Here is a 13,709-nt window from a genome sequence, read left to right on the forward strand (position 1 = left end):
ACAGTTGATGAATACTGATGACAACCTGGCGGATCTAAAATTTCTTCCAAAGTTATAAACCCATTTCCAAAGTCAGAGAAGCTGTAATTTAATGACCGAAACAGTCCCAACAATATCAGAACAAGTGACAAATTTTAATTCTTTGAAAATGTATTATCGAACGAAACAAAATAGCTGAAATCAACCCAAAAGCAGAGTAGAAATTGCCAAGTCTGATGGAAAGCGATCATTATTGGCCGTGGTTGCTCACAGTATAAACAAGCTGTTTTCAGTCGGTCCATTTTTCATATTTAATGCAGCATATTGTACCAGCACCAGAAGAACGCTTCAAATCCTGCCATGGATTTAAAGCCTCTCCAAGCTGATCTTATTCTGCCAGCAGAAAAGCGGGCCTCCGCTTTCCTTTTATGAATTCATTTGTCCTACTTAATTTCACATTTGACCTCTCGATTAGCCTCTTTCATCTCTTCACGCTGCCCGGTGAAGTGCCCGGATCCTTTTTATTTAATGATGCTTTCAAAGTCTTGGTCTTCAGAAGTTTATAGTATATTGTATAGTATAGTTTTATTTGTTTGTTTAGTCAAATAGAGAAATTTGATATGATTAGTTCTATTTTCAAAGATTTTTTTTCATGGTTTGATGCAATGTAAACACACAATGAACATTTGTGTGCATATTTGCAATATGTTTCACAGTAAGAAAGACGTATATTGGGGCGCTGGTGGCCTAGCGGTCTAAGCGCTCTCTACTCCCCACATTTCCTGTTTCTCTTCAGCTGTCCCATGGAATAAAGGCAAAAAGGCCAAAAATATTAAACTTTAAAAAACATGTGTATTATACATTTTTGCCAAAACTCACGAAAACTGTCTTTTAACTCCTGTGAGGAGTTTTTTTTTAATCGCCTATAAAACACACTGAAATGAACACTGATTATCTTTATTACCCACAACAGCAAACAAAATCATGAGCATAAAGATCTACTTTTTCTATTTAGTTATTTTTTTCTGTGTTAAACTTCCGGCGTAGGGTAGATGACCGTCAAAGTGACAAAAGCACGCTGCTGAAACAGCCTGTTCTTACATTTTCCTCAAATATTTTCAATGAGTGATAAATCTTGGTGTTAGAAATAAAACAGGATGAGATGACTTGCACATTTGCAGGACAAAATCCGTAAAGAAGTAATGTACCACTGTGTCCACAGGGGGCGCCAGAATTAACACAACCTTAAACTTCCTCACTCAAGCTTATTTTTTTTTTTTAAATTGCTCGTCAAACATTTACAATGGACCTCATGAAATTATAACCAATTGGGCTTTTTGCAGTGTGGTTGTAATTTAAGTTAAAAAAAAAGAAATGTGAAAAAGTGTAATAAAGAAATTATTAACGATAGATAATAAAGCAAAAATAAGAAAATAACCCCCACTGAAGAAAAATCACAAAACAAAAGAAAAGACGACAACGTACAAAACTACGACGGCGTATTAGGGCCACTATGTAAGAAAAAATATATAATTAGTTAATTTTCGAGAAAAAAACTGAAAGTCGCAAATCTATGAGAAATCAAACTAGAAATTTTCAAGTTTTTAAAGTTTTACATTTTCGAGAAAAAACTCAAAACTTCTGAGATTATAAAGTCATAGTTTCTTGAAAAAGTACTTAAAAAGGTCGAGTTTTTAAAGACGTAAATCTGTGAGAAATCAAACTCAAGCTGCCCTTTGCCCTTTTCACTGCATCATGGACCTCCTTGACAGCCTCATCAAATTGTACTTCCTACTTGGACTCAGCAATAAGGAGATACTACTGATTCTAGCCCAGAATCATCACATTATTATAAGCATCAGGACTTTGAAGAGACATTTCCATATATTGGGTGTAGTGGAGATAATGCTGATAACTCTGTCTGGACACTAGTTTGTGTAGTATTACCAGGTTCACACAGGGGTGTCGGCCAGAACACCACTTAAGGCCAAATGCTCAAGAGCACGAAAAACACAGAGAGTTGGAAGTTGGTTGATTTGGGTTTTACTTCGTGTGACTGTGTGGGTGTGTGGTTTTCTACAAAGAAAAAGGGACAACAAATATGTCTTAAATATGTAAAGCAATATGGCACACTTCTTTATACTATAGCTTAGCTTAGCAAGAGAGTCTGCAAATCTACGAAATTAACACATGGAGACCATCTACACTCTAAACGGGGACTCAATAACAGTTTACAGTGCAACATCAAATTAAATCAACTCTCTCATTACAATTATCCTTTAGATTAATACTCACTCTTTCATTCATGCACATCCAGCTTCTTGTCACTTGTCTGTCACTGCACCAGCTCTCATCACCGCATGGCCTCACTCACTCACAGTCAAACACTAGCTGGGGAAGCCCCTCCCACATTGAAAGTGAAAGCATAACTTAAACAGAACTGAAACCAAACAGGATTTAACATAACTTTGGGGCCTTTTCTACATTGGGGCTGTTCATAAGAAAGCAGCACACTGATCTGGAGGAGGTGATTGCGTTTATCCAACAAGAATAAATTAGAATCAGTACATTTTCGAGAAAAAAAACTTAAACATTTTGAGTTTTCTTTCTCGAACTATTATTATTTTTTTATTTCTTTAAGTGGCTCTAATACGCCGTCATACGAAACAGCTGTTTTAAAATTGATCATGAATTAACATTTCTTCTGTCACTGTATTTAATACATTTACCTTTATATCTGCACTGGTCTGCTCACATTTCCCAACAATTCATATAAAAATGCATTAACAAATCCTGTCTAGCAGTACCATATGTATTTTCAAAGATACCTCACTTCTAATACAAGCCATAAAGGCTCCCCATGTTCTACCACTCCTGCTTTAACATTATTTAGTCAGGCCAGCAAAGGCAGCAGTTCCTGTCATGAGCGTGAACCACTCCAAACACTCTGGCCAGCCTTTTGGAGAGTGTATCAGTGCCCCCTTCCAAAAAGATAGTACCATGGAGCAGCCCCACTGGGCATGGCTAAATCTGCCCACTCTGCATTTTTGGTAAAGCCCACCGTAAATAGTTTTAGAAATCTATATGCAATTTCAATTCAATAACGGCATTCTGTCAAGGCCTAGCGTTCATCTGAACATGACTTCCTGCCCTAGGTGTTCACTTATCTCACTGTTGAGGTCCTTTTGTTATACTAATCTCAAGCTTTCACAAACTCTGCTTTTGATATTTGATATTTTTCTATAAAGAGAAAATATATCTCCCTGACCTCGAGGTAGTTTTCAGCACCCAAGTTGAAATCTCTGAGGAGATAATCAGAAACAAGAGATGTACTGAGATTATTTGTTTCTTGTCTTTGACTGTGTTGCGTTGACAGTTGCATTGTTCGACTAAAGAGTGATTGTCAGATCTCTCTTGCTAAGCAAAAAGGCTGATCACACTAGAAATCACAAGGCTTCAGCCTCGTCTACAAAGACATTTATCTTTTGAGCTTCCCCTTTTTGTGCTCTTCCTTGTGATAGCACTCTTTTGGTTCAGGAGCTTTTATCGTGTAGGCTTTATTGTTTGCAACGCTAGCACGTCATTTTGTAGCTTTCAATTTTCCCCATCTAAAAGTGTTGTTTAAAGTTGTCAGTGTTGTTTTATTTTTGTTTTGTATTCACTCTTTTAGTGACAGTAAAGTTGGCTCAAGCCATTCTATCTTTCTTTCCAGCACTCGCCCACTTCCCCCGTTTGACATTTTGGGTGCTCAGAGGACCAGTGGCGCTCTAATAGCCTAGTTATGTAACTGCTTCTGCACTTAGAGACAAAGAGAGATACAATGGAGAGAGAAACTGAGATAGGGGAGAGGAAGGGAAAGCAGATGAGGTATACGTGTACTTAGATTGTATCACAGTGAGAACCTGAGATGGGAGACAAATGTCATAGCTGTGTTTTTTTTTAGCTTTAATAGAGCAGTTTTAATTGAAGTGACCAATATAGTTCATATATAATATAGACAAACCGTCAGATGTTTAAACTGAAAAATGTTGTTACATTATGTAAAATGTATGATCCTTTAAATTTGATGCCAACGACACAATTCAAAAACATGACAGGCATGTTCACCATTGTGTTAGGATTTCAGCTGCTAAATAGCTCCGGAAGTACCGGAAACCACATACACACCAATTCAAAAAAGCCGATCTTTACAGCAGAAATAAACATGTTTACAGCCTGGTACAAAAGACGAGTGTAGTCTGGATAGCTCATTTCTAGATCGGCACACACTGTTGGGGGGTGAATTTTTTTCTAACGTGGCAATTTCAAAGATGTTGGCTAGGAGGCTCAAAGCCCGCCTCTTTATGTCGCAATCGCTCGACAGCAGCAATATGGCCTCAAAACAGCGCTTCAGAAACAGATGGGTGACGTCACGGATACTACGTCCATATTTTATACAGTGTATGGTGACAAGGTCATCCTCATACAATCATGGATGCTGGAACTTTTGAACTGTGTAAAAGCTGAGTGGTCCCTCTCCTCTTAAGAGTGGAGGAAGCAGTGTCCATGATTTCCAAAAAGAATGTCGAATTTGTATTCATTAGACCACAGGACAGTTTCCATCTTTGGATGGTATTTCTTATGGTTTCCTATTTTCTGGGACAAAATATGTTCACTGGCAATGTTTTTTGGAAGTGATTTTGAGCCCATGCAGTGACGTCTGCTATAGAGTCATGACTGTTTTTAATTGCAGGGCCACCTCAGAGCCTCTAGATCATGGCCATCCAGGACTGGTTTTCTTCTGTGTCCCTTTAGTCCCGTTTAAATTACATTATGTACTCTAGATGAGGAAATCCCTAAATTATTTGCAATTCCACTGTACAGCACATCATTCTGAAGTTGTTGAAATATTTGCTCATGCAGTCTCTAACAGCTGTGAACCTCTTCCCTTTTTTACCTGTGAGACACTCAGCCTCTCTTGAATGTCCATTTTAAACCCAGTCATGTTGCTCACCTGTTGCAAATAAAGCTCAGTAGATGAGAGATGTTCCAAAACATTTTCACAGATTTTGGTTTCCCTGTCTGGACTTTTTGGAACGTGTTGCTGGAATCACATTTCAAGTGATCATTTGAAGAGTTCATTTGCAAAAATAGATATCTCCTTTTTTACAAATTTTCAAAAACCAAATTTCTTTTTAATATAGATTTTTAATAAAGTTACATTTTTAAGATACCTCTAATTAATGTCATTTTGACTTAGTCAAGCCCCCCAACTTCAATTGAATGATAATACCAAAAGCTAGTAATAGAAAAAATGTTTTTTTAAACATTTTTCAAAGTGAGTCATCTGTTTTTGCAAATTAACTCTTCATATATTTTTCATAAACTTATTCAGTTTCAATATTTAATACAATATCAATTCACTATTTTCAATGAATATGGTTTTAATTATTTGCATGCCTCTGAAATCAGTCTTTATTAATATTTTAAACATCATCACAGCCTAAAACTGGGGTTGCAGAAAACCCTATGTTTCTGCTATCTTCCCTTCACCTTGGCTTTGCTGCCTTGATGTTCCATTATAACAAGTTTTGCTACTACAGACGGAAATACACCCTTTAGTCATTTTCCATTTCCATCCAAGTGGAAACCCCATCCAGAAAGCTGAAATATGTAAGTCGCCGCTGACTGCCGACGTTGTCAGTTTTGCGTTTTATAATAGAACAGATTATGCACTCATTAATAAAATCCTTTTACTTGAGTTGAGAACAAGGCAGAGCAGTTTACAAACTTAATTCCCCTCAGATTTCCCCCGTGGCTGCAGGGCTAAGCAGCGGCAGTCTTAATCGCTTGACTTCTCCCTATCTCCTCGGCACACCTGCCCTCTCACTTTCTCGCTGACTGAGGCTTTAGAGTAGGGAGGAGGAGAGAAAAAAATCGATTGATTTTTTTTTTTTCTTTTCTACCCTCTTTTTTTTTCCCTTGGTCGTCCATCACTTATGAAACAAAATGTAATGAATAGATAATTAACCTGAATAGGCAGAATTTGGTTCGAGTCTATCGTGGGAAATGTTGTGAGATCGTTCCTACTTTGTCAGCAGGGTTAGCTTTTTCAGTGCCCCCATTTGTTTCTTAAGGGAATTGCAACTTGGCTGTCGCTAATTGCAAGTGATTTACATCACAAAAAAAAGGAGCATCACAATATTCAGAGTCTCAATTAAGGTTGAAGTGCTTATGCAACACTAATTTACAGCCACATGGACTTTTTTCTTGGTTTGGGCCCTGGGATTTTCTCCCCTTCAGGGTTTTATTGTTCGCAAATAGAAGCAGAGATTGCTCCTTTGGAAAGCAGACAGTAGAGCTTAATCAGCTTCAATTTACACTAAGACAAGAGGGCACTCCTGTGTTTTTGTTTTCAGGAATAAAATAAAGTGGCCAGTGAGAGGGACCAGATACTGCTGAGTGAGAAATCAACAACAGAGGATTGAAGCAGTATGTGTGTGTGTGTGTGTGTGTGTCCTACCAAATCGATACCGAGCTCAGGGGGCCTCAATTGATGTGTCTATTTAAGACCAGTGGATCCAGCCCCTTCCCAGTCTAACCACTTTCACTTCATTGCTGTAAAGGAATCTCACACATAATCTCGGAAACACAAAATTAACTCCCCCCCCCCCCCCCCTCTCCCTTCCCTCTGCTCTGTTTTTCTGTCGCAGGTGGAAGTGGAAGTGGAAAGCATGGACAAAGCAGGCAACTTCATTGGCTGGCTGCACATCGAGGGCTTGAACCTGTCAGTGGCGCTGGTGGAAAACGCTCTTTCCAAGGTCCACTTCACAGCCGAGCGCAGCGCTTACTACAAAACCTTGGTCTCAGCAGAAGAGGGCTGCCGAGAGAGGAAAGAGAAGGTGGGTGTCACTTAACCGTCGTTGGAGCCACAACTACTCCACATCCTCTTAAACTTTCAGAGCAGCGACTTTACTCCCATCTGACATAAAACTGTCCTCACAAAGCCTCCACACTCACATTCATTAAAGCAAGCCTGGGATATGCAGCATGACATCTAGTGATGTATTATTTAGAAAGAGTTACTTTTCTGTCTCAGCATTGTTATTCTGCATAGACGATGATGTCATGCGTCTCAGGATTTTCACAACAAGCAGTTTCGGGTACAGATCAGTAGTTTTTGTTTCCTTGACCACACCTGATCTCCTTAGCCTTGCTGCCTGTGGCCACATTAAAATTGTGTCTATATAAAACCGAAAAAGTCCCACTCTTTACATCAAAAACACCTGAACTGGTTAGTAGTAGGATGTAAGCAGAGATTAAAAAGCTGGCAACAGGATTGATGACCAGTGTTAATTGTGGTAGCTATTTTAGATTTAGTCTTGGTCTTTAGACGAAAATGCCTGTTAGTTTTAGTCACATTTTAGTCTTTTCAGCCCTTTATGGTTTTAGTCTAGTTTTAGTCAGTTACTCAAAAAATTTTCTTCTTCTTTGATTCTTGCCAAAACATCTTCACTCTTTAAATAATTAATGTAGTCGATCAGATATTGGTATCAGGGTCATACCAAGTGTTAAAATCGTCAACACTCCTTTAACACTTTTGCTTGTGTAATATCTAAAGTTAAATAATTCAGCCTGTCCCTGCTAAAATGTCAAAAGAAAACATTCTTAATGTGACCACTGTGACTGTATTTTGATTCTGTTGACTCACAGAAAAATGCCATGAAAGGACTGTATTGCACATTTCCGACAGTCCTTGAATGCACCTGCAGTGACAGGCGCACTGGACAGACAGTCAGTTCACGGCACTCTGAAATGCATCTGCATCTTTGATGACAAGGAGTTGATCCAAACTTACTAAATGTGTCTGATGTATCACCAAACTGGATTAAATCAAGCTGTAGACGCAGAGCTTTTTACGATGAGAGCGGCAAAAACATCAAACGTCAAATATTAAACAGAAGTCTCCCGGTTGTGTCTTTGTGACTAACGCACACCGGGGGTTAAAAATCCTCACTGAAGATGAGACAGATGCATGGAGGCAGGAGAGCTGGTTAATAAAGCACACCTGCTGCAGGTAGAGACCAAGCTAACACTGTGCCCCTCAGATAATAACTCAGCCTGTCACAGGAACGCATCACTGTTATCTTTAAAGACGCACAGCGGGGAAAACATGGATTTTGAATGTACGGCGGTCGGCCACTAATGTTTTCGTCTCATCATGGTCTCGTCAACAAAATCAAGACATGTTTTCGTCAGAGTTTTATTATCAGTGAAGCACTTAGCACTTAGCTCATCATAGTCTCGTTTTGGTCATGAAAAAATGAGTCGTTGACGAACATTTATCGTCATAATTTCGTTAACAAAATTAACACTGGTGATAACCCTTTAAGACCGAAGAGGAAGACACAAAAAGCCATGCAAAGTGGTTCTAAAACCTTTTCAAATAATGTCCATTCTTTGAATTCATATCTTGGAAGGACCCCTGCAAAACTAAAACACTTAATAGCTAATATAACAAAGTACAAATCATCGCTACATCATTGGCGTATTGGGGAATTTTCCTCCTCATACTGAGCATTTGAAAGGCTCTGCTTGGCCCACTGTTGACTTCTTTCTCCCTGACTCTCACTCTTGTAAGGGCACTTAATCTGTCATTTAATATCAAACCTTATAAAAAGAATGTCATCTTAATGACTTCAATAGTAGTAACTTTATTTATATGGCACCTTTTAAAAAAACTCATAACGAACGTTATTATTCTGTCCTGAAACTCCCACACATTGCCCTTGTCAAAGTCACAGCACCCTCCCTCCTCCTCCTAACCATCCAACCAGCATGTTAGGACAGGTGCTGCCATGACCTTTGGCGCCCATTAAAACAAAACCATGCTTCTTTATCCAGACAGAAAGCATGTATCATAAAGATAGATGCAGACACATCAGTATATGTCACATTAGACACTCTTAGATCATTTAAACAGCACTTCTTGTCTTGATATGGTAATTAGCATGAACGCAGAACTGTAAGTCAAAGCCACAATAACATGGAAATGCTCCATCTGGGGTCGAGAATAGCCACATATTTCCTGTTATCACCGAAGCTTCCTTTCCTCAATGGGAGTCCTTTGATGGATGGAGGCCTCGCTCACACTGATCCTGATCTCGCCCTGCATTTTCATTATGGCTCCACGAGTCACCCCTGCCAGATGCATGAAGTGCCCGGCCAGCTGTCATCCTCGCCCCCTTTCATTCTATCTCCGTAACTCATCTCTTTTACCCTCTCTCCCGCTCTCCTTCTCTTCAGTTCTCTCTCTCTTTCTCTCTTCCACTCCTACCTATTTGGGTCCTTTAGGAGACACAAATGCCTGTTCTCGCCACATAAACATGATCTATTGCTGCAGCCAAGAGCGGGCTGTGTTCTTTTTTTCCCCCCTCTTTCTCTGAATCTGTCATGTTCATGGTCTCTGTTTTACTCCTCTTTCTAGTTTCTGGCTTCCCTCTATTTTTCTCTACATTTGTGTCTCTCTTTTCCTCAAAAAAGCTCCAATAGAGGGATAATGATCTGGAGATTGGTATGCAGGTGAACCTCTGTCCAGAGAAACATCCCGCCAGCCATGTGAGCACACCCAACCCTGCCATGTTAAATCTACTTTAAGCAGGACGGCACCCTCCTGACACTTCTGATGACAATTTCACTACCAGTTTCCGACCCCCCTTTTTGCAGTACCAAGACAGATTGACTTCCACCACAAGGTTTTGACTTGAGCCAACCTGAGTGTGGACAGGTCCGAAGAGGAAAGACGACAGAATGGGGCCCGAGTGGGCCAGACAGACAGTGATCATGTTTGATGTTGTTTGCTACGGGCATTGACGCAAGGATAAACCACAGCCGGATTTGTTTGTGTGCATGTTGCGCAAATGGAAGCACATGGCAGTTGTATGTGCTTGTGAGTGCATCGTTTGCAAGTTGAAGGCAGATGAGGTTGGACCTGGTGTTCTAATTAACCCGTAGAGACCATCTTGGGAAAATTCTGAAAGCTTGTCGTTTTTTTTTTCTCTCTCTCTCGCCTTTCGCTTTTGAAGTCGTCGTCGGTCTTTGTCTGCGTGCAGGCTGAGGCAAGGTAGGGCAGATTTCACCTCCTCCCGTCCCCTTCTCCCCCTCTCCTTCTTTCATTGCCCTCCCTTTATTGTCCCTACGGCTGTGGATATGGAAGACATCAAGCAGCACTGCTGTGTCAGGAATGCCTACAAGAAAACAAGGTTGTCGTAATGAAGTGGACTCTCGGAGAGGGTGTGCGCGCCAACACACACATTCACACACTCATTAAAGGAACAACTTTGCGTTGGTGGTCCAGCAGGGACCCGGGACAACAAGCGGGGGATTGAGGCCTTTCTGCAGCAGCGTCCTGAACCAAAACTGCTTAGTTCGAGTGACTTAAGTGAATATGAGTTTTTGCTCCAATGAGACCAGTGGGACGAAGTGATTGTGTTCTAAATGAAGCAGTCCGAAGGGTTTGAAGAAGAAGAAGCCTTTTCTTGAGCTCAGCATTATTTGATCTTGCAAATCAGCATCTCTTGGAACAATATTTGGAACAGAAAACCCATTTCCCCACACATGCAAAATCGTTACTTCTGTTCCCCATTATTTCCAGGCTGAGCCATTGTTCACATAAATCTCCTTTAAAGTGTGTCACCCCGTTAGAACCTATTGTCATGCCTTCAGCATTAACAGTTACATGATTCAGCAGCAAGACGGACCTGAGACTCTGTTTAAACTCATCTCATGTGGTTCTAACAATGAGTCGACTGTTGCCAAGCAGCACACATAACCCCCCTCTTAAATCTCCTGCCTGGTTGTGCAAAGCATTCTTGTGTATATTTAGATTCTCCTAGGGTTAGAAAAACAAATTCTTGCTTACCAGGCATTTCTGTAAACAAGAAATGTTGCAAAAAAAACACTACATTTTGTCACTGTAATACGAGACGGCTCATTGCAGCGATTCATGCGATGTTCCAGTATTCCCCATGCAGCAGTAGAGAGAAATAAATTTGACATGATAGCAGCAGTTTGGTTGGAAATGGATCGGGAGGAGAGATTTCAACTGCAGAGACATTTGCTTTAGTTTGCTTCCTTCCTTTAAGACAGTACAGGTGTTGGGCGCACCACACCTGTTTTATTTGGTTAATGCCTCAAGGGATGACTTTTTTCTTTTCCTTTTTAAATTTAGAAACCAAAGAAAGAACTTCTCTGGAATGAGGCTGCAGGGTGATGAGAGGGGAATCAGTTTACACTCTCAGAAAATCTCTTTTCTGCTCTGCAAGTAAAAGCTATCATCATTCGCCAATGCTGGATGATTGTCTGGTTGGTTTTTTGTCGGCTTACATCCATGTATCACAAAACCAAGGAGCCACACAAGCTAGTAAATGGTCTGGCCCAATGAAGAAGACTGGCCCCTAGGGGTTTCCAGTAGTGATGGGAAGTTCAGCTCTTTTCAGAGAGCCGGCTCTTTTGACTCGGGTCCCAAAGAAGAGTCGGCTCTTTCGAATCCTGAACGGCTCTTAATTTAGGATCTTTTGTAGCCGTATATTTTACCTTAACTTTGCAAAAACTAATGGTTTTTGTGTTGAAAACCTTTTTACGTAGTGTTTTTATGAGAAGCCTTATAATTACCTAAATTTGTGCATTTATTCTGTTACAAAACCATTCTTACTTTTGTTTAGTGTTTTAATCCAACTTTTTTATTGCACAAATTAACAAACTGCAAACATATCCACAAAACAGAACCAGAGCCAAACTCAATCAAACAGAACCAGAACCCACTCAAGCAAACAGAACCAGAACCAAACTCAAGCAAACAGAACAAGAACCAAACTCAAGCAAACAGAACAAGAACCAAACTCTAGCAAACAGAACCAGAACCAAACTCATGCAAACAGAACCAGAACCAAACTCAAGCAAACAGAACCAGAACCAAACTCAAGCAAACAGAACCAGAACCAAACTCAAGCAAACAGAACTAGAACCAAACTCAAGCAAACAGAACCAGAACCAAACTCAAGCAGACATTATTAATGTCCTCAGTGCAGGTTGGCATTGAGAAAAATGAGATGCCTCAGCTTGGATGGGCTGCAGCGAAAGGAAAAAACTGGGAGCCAGCTCTCTCTCGATGCGAGCCGGCTCTTCTGATTCCCCATAAAGCATCTCAGAGCCGCAGCTTTTGATCATGACAACTCCTTCACTTGATACCCACCTATTCCACCTAATAACCTTCTTTCAGATGCCCCATGTCATGCCCTTGTTACCCCTCAGCTGATTCAGAGTTCTTTGGCCATGTCTCCGGTCAGAATGAGTCAAGAAGCTGAATCACCCATTCCCACTTTTGAGGGAAATGGAAAGAGAAACCCTCTGAATCATAAACTGAGGATCCGGTGCTGCTTTTTTCCGTATTCTTCACCCGTCACTCAACGACACTCGTCAAAGCACTTTCAGCAGCATCGTCTTGACATTGAGCTTGGTGACGAGTCCTTGGTGGAGCCTGATGGAAGCACATAATCTTGTTTCAGCTGGGTCTTTTTTTTTTTTTCTTCTCATTTCTTGGGTGGAATCCAGATTTGAAAGTCTACTTGATCTGACTGTGACTTCGCCCAAGGGCTTGTTCACAGGTATTACTTGAACACATGGTGCAGACCAACCCTTTCTGTGCTGCTAAGCAAATAGCAGTCATTGAAGTTGCTCTGATTGGATGACTAACATTGTGAGCATGTCTGATTATATCAGTACATTTCCATTTTTAACCGTTGTTGCATTTCAGCTGCCTTAGGCTAAGCTCTCCCACGGGTCAAGCATGCTGCCTCACAAGCAAAATATATCCCGTCTGACCACAACCCGCTCCGCCATTTATCTATGATTTCATGCCGTTTTCAGAGGGTGTGCAAAAAAAAAGCAACATCTCCCTGTCCTCCCATCTGAGCTGTGTCTTCCCAGCAGTCAGCACATCACACACCTGGCTACACAGGAACACGCTGTGGATGAATCACGATAATTGGGCTTTTAGAAAAGCTAATAGGCTTGTGTCTCTGAGTTGAGGGCTGGAGGAGTTTTACCTCTTGTGGACCGGTTTCATGCACAAGTATGAGTAATGAGTTGCAGCCTGTCCTCTTCCAATAATAGCACTTCTAAGAAAATGTACATGGTTCTGTGTGTTTCACCTGGAGCGATGTACATCCAGTAAATTAAGTTAACATTCATTACTTGTACAGTGAAGGACTGTCTACAGTTACATAAATGGCATTGTGATTCCCAGTATTCTGCAGATAGTCATACAAAACATAAAACAGCCTTGTTTTCTTTCATGGATAAGGGTCCCTTTTCTTTTCCCTGTTCCCTTTCTAAGCCCTAGAGCCATGAAACCGCTTTCAGGGTTGAAATCTTTCTCTTTCTGTTCCCTTTTTTCTTGGCCTCTCATATCGAAACAACCTATGGCAGTCACATAGCAGTATCATGGAAAACTGCTGGAGATTAATATTAAAGTAGCTCATCTGTGGAGTCTTCAAAATAAATTTGGCTCATTTTGTGGCTCATTGTTCTCCAATTTAGGCCCCTTTCTAGCCAAATCCCACTGCTGCTCCTGCAAATTAAGTCTTCTTAACTCCAGCCATTTTGGTGTTAGTCACTGGCTGTCCTCACTCTACAGAGAGATTTCTGGCAAACAAGAAATCATTACCTTTATTCCTTTTTCGTATAAATTG

At 40.6% G+C, this 13,709-nt stretch overlaps 1 protein-coding gene across 1 annotated transcript in view; it reads left to right on the forward strand.

Moving 5' to 3' along the window:
- Positions 1 to 13,709, forward strand: part of snd1 (staphylococcal nuclease and tudor domain containing 1) — a 289,368-nt gene that overhangs the window by 184,538 nt on the left and 91,121 nt on the right. Inside the window, exon 17 of the mRNA XM_034673168.1 lies at positions 6,672 to 6,860. Within this exon, the coding sequence (XP_034529059.1) occupies positions 6,672 to 6,860 (189 nt within the window). The remainder of the gene's footprint in view (positions 1 to 6,671; positions 6,861 to 13,709) is intronic.

The sequence above is a fragment of the Notolabrus celidotus genome, chromosome 21, assembly GCF_009762535.1.
Source record: "Notolabrus celidotus isolate fNotCel1 chromosome 21, fNotCel1.pri, whole genome shotgun sequence".
Lineage (NCBI taxonomy): Eukaryota > Metazoa > Chordata > Actinopteri > Labriformes > Labridae > Notolabrus > Notolabrus celidotus.